Source organism: Triticum aestivum, chromosome 1B (genome assembly GCF_018294505.1).
Source record: "Triticum aestivum cultivar Chinese Spring chromosome 1B, IWGSC CS RefSeq v2.1, whole genome shotgun sequence".
In the NCBI taxonomy this organism is placed as follows: domain Eukaryota; kingdom Viridiplantae; phylum Streptophyta; class Magnoliopsida; order Poales; family Poaceae; genus Triticum; species Triticum aestivum.
In genome coordinates this window covers 4,507,047-4,517,554 of record NC_057795.1, presented here as the reverse complement: position 1 = coordinate 4,517,554, position 10,508 = coordinate 4,507,047, and the positions used below count along the sequence as shown (strand labels likewise).

Here is a 10,508-nt window from a genome sequence, read left to right as displayed (position 1 = left end):
GAAAGAAACAAAACAGAGTACTAGCTTGCATTGTCATCATCTATCTATTCCTTATCTTTTTTTGTTTCATGGAGCCAGGAGATAAAGATGATGACTACATAGTCATCATCTATGTTTTGCGTCGACCCATGAAGATTAAGATGACAAAGGATATGAAGATATATATGGATCAGTTAATCCTACACTATATACCAAAATCGTTTGGATGGATTACATGTCATTGCCTACTATTTTTTGGTGCCCACATGTTCTTCCATTTCGGCTTCACACATGTAGCGGGAAAGTGCACTCTGGCCTTTTTCGGGTTAGTTACTACTCTCTACCAAACAACCACTAGATTTTAATGCCGACAACCATGTTTCGTCTTGATTTGAAGGCCGTGATGGGCTACACCAGCCAGCAAGGAAATTGTGCATACCCATCATCACATATGTAATCACAGAAAGAAAGAATTTACTCACTTTGCTCCTAGCTTTTGCATACCAATTAATGTGTACATTAATTATCACGCTTACGATATGCAATTGCATCGACAAAATGACATGCGGTGAGAATAACAATGTAATATGACAGACGTTGAAGCCCTATGTGGAGTGTGGCGATAAAAAGGATTACATGGAAACAAAATGGAGTACTTACCTGCCTAGTCAGTCATCGTATATAACTGTAATTTTTGTTGCGCGTGAAACTGAACGTAGAGATCCTCCAAAGTGTGACGTGTTTCATATACCTCTCAAGCCTTACATGACAAACAATTCTTGGGGGTTATCACTTATTTGGATAATTACTGGACTACGGAGTTTATCAAAAAGAAAAATACTGGACTACGGAAAGGCATTCTCCTACAACAGGTGGGAAACCAAAATGAAAGAACACATTTGCACTAAAAAACGGTAGCTAGCTAGTGAAGCCAAATGTGTCTCGCTTAGTTTAGTTTGACAGTTTGAAAGCCAAATGTACCGTCATGTCAGTATGTGGATTGCGTTATGCTCTGTTTTCTTACAACAACAAATGTATGCTATTCAGAAGGTAAACTTGCATCAAAGGTGGTCGTGCCGGAGTGGTTATCGGGCATGACTAGAAATCATGTGGGCTCTGCCCGCGCAGGTTCGAATCCTGCCGACCACGCCTCTTTTTTTCGTTTTATTTTCCATTCCTTTTTTGGGCAATGACGGGCCACAGCATCCGCCAATTAATTTATTTTCCGTACTGTAGAATAAAGGCAACAGTTATTCGCTGCATATTCTCGGTTGTGTGTGCCTTTTTCACATTTCTTTGTCTCAAAAAAAATTGTTTTGGGGGAGTAAAAGGCTATTACTCCGTTTTATTTCCAAAACTCCATCCTATTTTTCTTATCACCATATGTCACTTAGGTCTACGTTTTTGTTAAAACTGAGGCAAAAGATTTGCCTAATCTGTAAAAGAAAAATAGTTGTCCAGTTAATTTAGAAAAAACGGGTAAAAATCAACCAGACAATAATGTACTACTTACTTTGCCCTGGACTTCTGCTAGCATACCAAGTTACCAACCAGACAATAATTTACTATTTTCCAAACTTGCAAAAAAAAAATGAGTCACTTACTTTGCCCCTAAATTCTGTAGATCAACCACAAGAATTTACCATATTCCAAACTTACAAAAAGGAATAACTCACTTACTTTGCCCTTAAATTATGTACATCAACCACAAGAATTTACCATCTTCCAAACTTATGAAAAGGAATAAGTTACTTATTTTGACCCGGACTTTTGCATATCAACCAGACACCCATTTACTATTTTCCAAACTTGTAAGAAAGGAATTACTTTGCCCGAGACTTCTGTATACCGACCAGGCAAGAATTTAATCCATTCCAAACTTTCAGAAATGTACTTTGCTCTTTTTTTGTGTGTTGCATGATAGAAGCTTATAATTTACTATCTTCCAAACTTGCGACAAGAAATTAGTAACGTATTTTGCCTGGAATTTTGTACAATTTTTGGGCTAACCCACTTATAAACTTGAGAAAACAAGTACAATCATGGAATTTTGTATTTATGCTATATAGAAGGACTCTAAAAAGTCCTGAACGTATCTATTCATTTTGATTTTAGTTACCTCCTTTCTACGTTCTTTTTAATATTTTTATACAGTTTTTGGGCTAACCCACTTATAATTTGCAAAAGGGCTGTGTTGCATATTTTATATTGGAAGTTGGAGGAGCCTCCCCGAACTCATAAAAAATCAAGAAAAGTAGGGTGGATATAAACTTTTGAGAGTGATGTTTTGCGGTCCAAGGCGAAGCTCTTGCAGATTGCTTCTTTGGCACTCTGCGGAGGGGGTGAGAGAACTCAACTCCGGTCTTCATTAACGTCATCGATAAGATGTCCACCTCATGGACTACATATTAGTAGTAATATAAATATATGTAACCATGTCCATCCATGTGGCTGACTCAAGGGATGGCAACCTCTTGGACCAAATGGGCCCATAAGTAATGCGACCCCCCTCCTCGTAACTGGGGGCCAAACAGATGGGGGCGACTAGGGTTGGGAGGAACCCCTTCCTGGTGCATCGTTCTACCCTATGACATATTTATTCTGATTCTGGGCGTGCACCTTAGTGCAGTATTTTTTTTTGTACCACATTCCCCAACACATGCCTCTGAGTGGAAACCGGTCTGCTTGTAAGCACGTAGGCCTTCAGAGCCCTCTTAGTACGCAATATGTGGTGACCAGATCACTAGGGTTTTGCCTCACACTATTATCACATATGTCCCATCTCCAACATCTCCCCGCTCCCGCCTCACCCCGCCGCCAGCCACCTTTGTCCCATAGTCTTCGGCAATGCTTCCCTCACGATAAAAGATCTAGCAAGAGACATGTCTTCGGCGCTGGTGCTGCACGCCAGAGCCTGGACAACGAAAGACGAGCACCTCCAACCATATTTCCCTTGTCCATGTCACCATGCACACCCATGGCCGCCCTAGGCCGTGTCTAAGGCCTCGACGAAGTGGAGCTAGTTGTCAAACGCCTGGTCGAACTCATAATCGCCAGGCCGGAGGTTCGTTGCCCAACATGCCTGAGGTTAAAAAAAAAACATGAACCCGGTTTTGCCCGCGTGGATGCCAACTCATCAGCGCCAAGTCACCACTCTCTCCATGTCAGCAAGCACAGTCAGCAGTCAGCCAGGGCTTAACCCTCCTCCCCTCCCGACCCAACTCGCTCGCCCCCGCCCCGCTCGCGACCTAGCCAGGCGCCACCGCCGCCGCCGCCGCCGCCGTCGCCGACGATCCCCTGGACCAGCGCCCCGCCGCAGATCCCAGCGTGCCCGCTCTCCCGCATCCGGCCGCCGGCCGGCGACTCCCCCCCTCCGCCCGGGTCTTTCCCCCGCGAGATCCGAGCGGGGCTAGGGTTTACGGGCAGCCGGGGGAGCGAGGAGGAGGCGCGATGAGCATCGTCCCCAAGGAGACGATCGAGGTGATTGCGCAGAGCATCGGCATCCCCTCCCTCCCCGCCGATGTCTCCGCCGCCCTCGCCCCCGACGTCGAGTACCGCCTCCGGGAGATCATGCAGGTCCGCCCATTCCCCTCCCGCTCATGGTCATATGCAGGAGTTGAATTTGAATAGTGACCAGTGATTATGCAGCAGCCTTGATAGTGAATCGAATTCCCAGATAAAAAACAATGTTGGAACCTGGCATTTTCATGTGGCAATCTGTTGAATCTGACGGCAATTGACGTTTGATGGCACCCGTGAAAATGTTATGCACATTTCTGTATAAGAAATTGAAGGTGGCCATCAAACGTTTGATGGCACATATGAAAATATTGAGCACTTCTTTGTTATGTAGAATGGAGGTTTCGGTGGCATTATAAGCAGTAACCACAGCAAACAAAGATCAAACTTGATGAATAGTGCCTATATAGATAGCACTCTCTTGGAAGTTCGACATGATGATGGTCAACTCATGGACGAGTTAAGGCATCCAGAGTACACCACTTTCTGAATATTTTGACCTCAGCCCAGAGCTGACGACATCTTTATCCATGAGCATAAAACACCATTAACAATCCGCTAACCGAAAGTAAGAATATATTATGAAAGTACATGGCAGGCCCACATAAATCCTTAACTCAGTAATTTGTGCCTTGTTATAGCAATGCTTCAATGACATATTCGGTGAAAACAAAGAGAACAATCGGCTAATGTAGCAATCTGTAACATATTGGATGCACATTTCTTCGCAAGTCATCTCCTTGGAGACTCTAAAAAAAAAGTCATCTCCTTGGAGGCATCATAGGGGAGGTGCTGCTTGATTTGGGTAGGAAGGGGCGATGGCAGCTTCATGTCTGCCAGTAATGGTGGCAAGGCTTGTGAAGTCATGATGGTCGGCATGGGTGGAGGTAGGGATGAGGAAGTTGGAGATTAGGCAGGAGAACGCGTGGAGATTGGAAGTGTAGGTTAGAAGGTTGGGGATAATCTGGCTGTAGTATGCCACCAAACCCAATGGTCGTTAATGAGAGCTGATAAAAAATGAACCGTGGGTATATAGTTGAAGACATGGCTGGCTGAGTGAGGAGTCCGAAAAATTGCGCATATTGGGGAACTAGCTGTTTAGTTATGTATGATTATATGTAGTTCTCTTCATCTCCACTACTGCTAATTTCATCACTTGAGAAGTTCTTATGAAATCCTGAAAACGTATGCTATTCTTGCCCTATTGTAGCTCACATGTTCATTTGCTCCTTGGTATCCTGTTATGTTAATTTCAGTTTTCTGTGCACTGTTCCAGGAGGCTATCAAGTGTATGCGGCATGCAAAGAGGACAGTTCTGACTGCGGATGATGTTGACAGTGCTCTGAGCCTAAGGAATGTTGAGGTGCCTTCCCTTCCGACAATAATTTTTTTGGGTGATACGAATCCACAGATTTGTGGATAACTGGATACAGTATGCATTTGTATGCGTTGAATGTGTGACTTGGATAGCTAAGTGATCTTGGTACATTTTCCTTGGATTTCTTTCTGGAATCTTGGTCAGTATTTTTCTAGGAGTCTAGCTGATGCAAGAACACATAAGAAGTTTAGATGTTCTCTACCGGCCTAGCTGACGCCATGTGTTCTATTGCTTTGGATCTTTACTCAGCCTGTATATGGATTTGCATCTGGTGACCCCTTGCGGTTTAAGAGAGCTGTGGGCCATAAAGATCTCTTCTATATCGATGACAGGGAGGTAGACTTCAAAGAGGTAAGCATTATATTGATGAATGAATCAAATAAGTTTAGACTCGTGATACTCAATTGGAAATGTGTCTGCTGTGTTGGTGTCATGCAGATTATCGAAGCTCCTCTACCGAAAGCTCCACTCGACACAGCAGTTGTTGCTCATTGGCTAGCGATTGAGGGCGTCCAACCTGCTATTCCAGAGAATCCTCCTATCGATGGTTAGCTCCTATACTATTCATAAAAATGTCTAAATCTTACTCCCTCCGTTCCTTTATATAAGGTGTATTTGTTTTTTCAAAAGTCAAATGAGTGCAAGTTTGACCAAGTTTTTAGAAAAATATATCAATATTCACAATATGAAATTTATATCATTTGATCGATCATGAAAGGTAGTTTCATATTTTATCTATTAGGTATTACAGATGTTTCTATTTTGTTCTATAATCTTGGTCAAACTTTCAAATGGTTGACGTGCACGGAAACCAATACACCTTATATTCTGGAACGGAGGGAGTACTTCTTATTTTAGCATCTCCACAGGTTTTAGTAATATTGTTATCTCCCATGCAATGTATTTTTTTCTTTTCAAAATTTCCAGAGAGGATGAGAGATAGATCAGCTATGAAGTGGAAAAATCCATTTTACACCCCTCAATTATTGCCAGTCTAACTTAACCCTTGGACTTAAAAACCAAACGCCATCAAATCAACAAATAATCTCCCCAGAATCAACAAATCAAAATTTTCCAAGTTTCAACTCCACCTCTCTCCCTCTCCATTCCCCCATTCATATGGGAGACCCTTTATCGTCATTCCCCCATTCATGCGGACCATTGCGGTGATCATTGTTCTGGAGGTTGGAGCGGCACCAGAGCTAGCGACACCAGTGAGGAGGGCAAGTGGTTGGTGCTGCTGCATCTAGGTTTTTATTGAGCAGGTTTAAATAGAGCACTTCGCCCCTGCTGGCATTGGGCGCGGAGGAGCTCAGGTGCTGTGCTTTGAGGGCAGTCCAGGAGGGAAGCAGGGAGAGAGGGGAAGCCATCTTATATGAATGTAGGCCGCGCAAAATTGTGTGCTGAAACCACCTAAAGTAGTTGTAATGTCAGTGCAAAATCAGAATGTAATTTTCTATGGGGTAATTTGTTAGGTTTTGGCAGTTGAGGATGTGTTGTGTTCGGTTTAGAGTTCAGGTGTTGAGTTAGACAGGTGAAAATGGATTTCCCTCTGTGGCATATATTAACAGTCCATAGGTCCATGCTTCATTAAATCAATGCACAGTTGCTAGGAAATAGTTCGGATGTGTTGTGTTCGGTTTAGAGTTCGGTTTAGAGTTCAGGGGGTGAGTTAGACAGGTGAAAATGGATTTCCCTCTATGGCATGTATCAACAGTCCATAGGTCCATGCTTGATTAAATCAATGCACAGTTGCTAGCAACAGTCCATAGGTCCATAGCGTGTTTGTTTATATCCATGTCGTATTGTTTAACTTTTTACCTGTATTTGTTCTATGCTCTCTGACACCAATATTTTACACCAGCAATTTCAGCACCAACTGAAAATAAAAGGACAGAGCATGCGAAGGATGATGGACTACCAGTTGACATCAAGCTTCCTGTTAAGCATATATTATCTAGAGAACTCCAGGTATTGTGATTATGAAATGTATACAAGTATATAACTATCTTTTAATTTAGATCTTTATGAGAAATTTATATTCCTCTTTACTTGTTGACTTTGCAGATGTACTTCGATAAAATAGCAGAGCTTACTATGAGTAGATCAAGCACCCCAGTTTTTAGAGAAGCATTAGTGAGCTTGTCTAAAGACTCAGGCCTTCACCCGTTGGTTCCTTACTTTTCGTACTTCATTGCAGATGAGGTAGTAATCTTACTTTCGTAGCTACGTGGCTGAACTGGGCATTACCTTAAACTGCACATGTGCATAAATTTCAGGTTACCAGGAGTTTGGCCGACCTTCCTGTCCTATTTGCTCTCATGCGTGTTGTCCAAAGCCTTCTCCGTAATCCTCACATTCATATTGAACCATATGTAAGTGGTTGACCATCAAGTGTTGATACTTTGCCTGCTAGTTGTTTCGTTAAAGCGTTGGACAGTTCTGTTTTCAGCATATTACTTCTAAAATGGCAACACTTGTTTATTGCCAGTTGCATCAGTTGATGCCATCAATGATCACTTGCATCGTCGCGAAAAGGCTTGGGCACAGGCTTTCAGACAACCATTGGGAGCTTAGAGACTTCTCTGCCAATTTGGTTGCTTCAGTATGTCGGAGGTGAGTGTATCCTGAGATTCTCAAGATTATTTGGAATGTATATGCAACTTCTTTAAAGTATGATGTAGTATTCTGTGCTAAGTATGAGGGCAGCTTGGTGGTAAATCAGTAGAGGTTCTACCTCCATTCCCTACCATTCCTCCATCAAATGTTTTTTATTTCTTCTTGGGGCCATCTTAAGTTTGTGTTATCTTCAAAGAGACATGAACGCTTGCTGTCAGTTAATTTACCACTTAAATATCAAAAGTTAAACCACTTCCTTAATGCATGATCCTGCTACATAAGCTATGGTTGTAGTCATTCTGTGTATTTACTAAATCAACTGTTATATTGTTCACAGATTTCTCTAGGCCACGTATATGGCAAAATTTTACTAGATTTAACATTGGTGCATTTTCCGTTGCTCTCAGTTAACTTGAATTTTTTGCGTAGGTATGGTCATGTGTATCACAATCTCCAAATCCGGTTAACAAAGACACTGGTCCACGCATTTCTTGACCCTCATAAAGCATTGACGCAACATTATGGTGCTGTTCAAGGGATATCTGCATTGGGGCCCAGTGCGGTAGGCCCTGTTCAATCTTCAGTTAGGTGAAAACTTCAGAGCAATATTGAAATATTATTCACTGACAATTTTTGTTGATTAGCAGATTAGGCTTCTGCTTTTGCCCAACCTCCAGACGTACATGCAACTTTTGGATCCTGAATTACAACTTGAGAAGCAATCAAATGAAATGAAACGAAAGGAAGCATGGCGTGTTTATGGTGCCCTGCTGGTTAGTTCTGTAGTTCAGAAACAAGTTTGATTTTTTGATTTTGCACTGACCCACACCTACTTCAACAAAAACAGTTAACACAAAACCACAGACCTGCACTATCTTATTCCACCAAACAGGGTATGACAGCTGGGATAGGATGTAGGACCCATATGTCAGTTGTTGTGGCCCCCCTGTCATCCACAAGAGAAGTGTGAGATGCTACTGAATATGGTGCATTTCAGGGACAAGTTTGATTTCATTTTTTTGCACTGACCCACACCTACTTAGACAAAAAAAGTTAACACAAGGTGCAAGATGGTACTGAATATGGTGCCAGGCAGATAGAAAAGTTGAGAAGGCTTAGGTCCACCAGTCAATTGACATGGGGCCTCTCTTGTCAGATCTCATCAGGAGTAATGAGATTGAATAGAGATAGGGTTTTGTGTTAAGTGGTGTGGGACTGTGGGCTAGTAAAGAGAAAACCTTTCATTTTTACTGCCTGTGCCCCAACTCCTGATTTTTTAGCTACTTACCAGTTTATGTTCACTATACCTTATGGTTGCACCTGCCAATGGCTATTTATGTTGCTTACTCCTCTATCCATTTTTTCAGTGTGCTGCAGGCAAATGCTTGTATGAGCGGCTTAAGTTATTTCCTAATTTGCTCTCTTCGTCAGCTCGGCCGATTCTGAGGAGCAATAGCAGAGTTGCAACCAACAACCCAAGTAAGTGCTCATTATATTTACAATAGATCCATCACTTGTTAATTAATCTAATAAAAGTTGTCGCATTGCAGTATTGGTTGCAATTCCTGTGATGGACACACCATTTGTTCTTGGATGCATGCATTATACTCAAAATGTCAAAATTGTTAAAATGCGAAAATAATGGTATTAATGTTCTTGCGCAAATCTCAGATAAACGGAAGTCTAGTACAGATCTCTCAGCATCTCAGCCACCTCTGAAGAAGATGGCGTCGGACGTATCGATGAGTCCCATGGGTTCAGCAGCTCCAGGGGCAGGAAACATGCCAGGAAGCATGGACGGGTTCTCCGCCCAGCTACCCAACCCCAGCATGATGCAGGCCTCATCCTCCGGACAGAAGGTAGAAAGCATGACAGCAGCAGGCGCGATCCGGAGAGACCAGGGAAACAACCACGCGCAAAGGGTCTCCACGGTGCTGAGGCAGGCCTGGAAGGAGGACCAAGACGCCGGGCATCTCCTGGGGTCGCTGCACGAGGTGTTCGGTGAGGCCATCTTCTCCTTCATCCAGCCACCGGAGCTGTCCATCTTCCTGTAGAAAGGTAATGTATGCATTGATAGGCTGAGGGAGGATGTAATGTAACCTTCATTGTTGTACACTTGTACTGTTAGTGAGCTCTTACTGGGATTTCTTGCTTGAAACACAGCGTCAGTCGACGACGAAGAAATCTCGGGATGTAATGCTAGGTGGCTGACATTGCAAGTATAATTTACTAGTGGCTCAGGGTCTAATTGCAAGTGTAATATTACTTTTTTCTTTTGTAACTGCTGATTTCGAGTCATTTTATTATGTCCTCCAGTTAGTTCATCTATTTTTTTTATTCTATTCTATGTGTAACCTACAATTTATGTTTGCTTTGTTTGTTGTTGAGAAAAACAAATTATGTCTTTTTTAGAAACACAAATTATGTTGGCTGAAAGAAGGCAACGTGCATCATCTCAGCCCAGCCATCAAGGAACTTAAGTGGCCCGTCCCAGCCCAGCCCAAATTAAATCCAGTCCCAGGCCCAGCCCAAATTAAATCCAGTCCCGGGCCCAGGCCTAGCCCAAATAAATCCAGAACAGAAGATTCCAAGCCTGATGGGTGCATTTTTGCAGTGCAGTACATGGCAAGAATTCCTTCTTTTCCATTTTGAAATTGAAAAGAAAAGAGTTGCTTTTCTTTCTTCTGCTGGACATACATACAAACCGACACATAGGTTACCATGCTTTCATCAAACATGACGTGTGGTGATAGAAAAAGAGGGTGTGATGGCAACAAAATAGATTGCTCACCTACCTAGTCATCACCCACCTTTCCTTCGTTTGTTCCTCGGGGGTCAGAGGGACGAAGATGGTGACGGAGATGGAGATGGAGATGGAGATGGATATATATGGACTAATCCTACACTCTAAGCCAAACTCGCTCGGCTGGAGGACTTCGACCTACTACTTCGCGGTGGGTGTCATTATTCGGTTCCGGCTTCATCTTCGTAGGAAAACGTGTTCCACCTTTTA

At 42.9% G+C, this 10,508-nt stretch overlaps 1 protein-coding gene and 1 non-coding gene across 4 annotated transcripts; both read left to right on the top strand.

Moving 5' to 3' along the window:
• Window positions 1–1,046: 1,046 nt before the first annotated feature.
• On the top strand, window positions 1,047–1,128 carry TRNAS-AGA (transfer RNA serine (anticodon AGA)). The gene has a single exon. It is a non-coding gene; the product is annotated as a tRNA-Ser (tRNA).
• Window positions 1,129–3,179: 2,051 nt separating this feature from the next.
• Window positions 3,180–9,837, top strand: LOC123102793 (transcription initiation factor TFIID subunit 6). Of its 3 annotated transcripts, XM_044524224.1 has the most exons (13): window positions 3,180–3,555; window positions 4,775–4,861; window positions 5,126–5,227; window positions 5,315–5,423; window positions 6,741–6,847; window positions 6,944–7,081; window positions 7,156–7,251; window positions 7,329–7,492; window positions 7,925–8,057; window positions 8,140–8,268; window positions 8,863–8,974; window positions 9,167–9,553; window positions 9,659–9,837. In XM_044524224.1, the coding sequence occupies exons 1-12, from the start codon at window positions 3,430–3,432 to the stop codon at window positions 9,547–9,549; spliced, it is 1,686 nt and encodes a 561-aa protein (XP_044380159.1). In that variant the 5' UTR covers window positions 3,180–3,429; the 3' UTR covers window positions 9,550–9,553; window positions 9,659–9,837. The 3 variants fall into 3 exon arrangements, with proteins under 3 accessions (XP_044380159.1, XP_044380158.1, XP_044380167.1); XM_044524223.1 differs by having other exon boundaries at window positions 9,167–9,837; XM_044524232.1 differs by having other exon boundaries at window positions 3,185–3,555; window positions 7,368–7,492; window positions 8,143–8,268; window positions 9,167–9,837.
• Window positions 9,838–10,508: the final 671 nt, after the last annotated feature.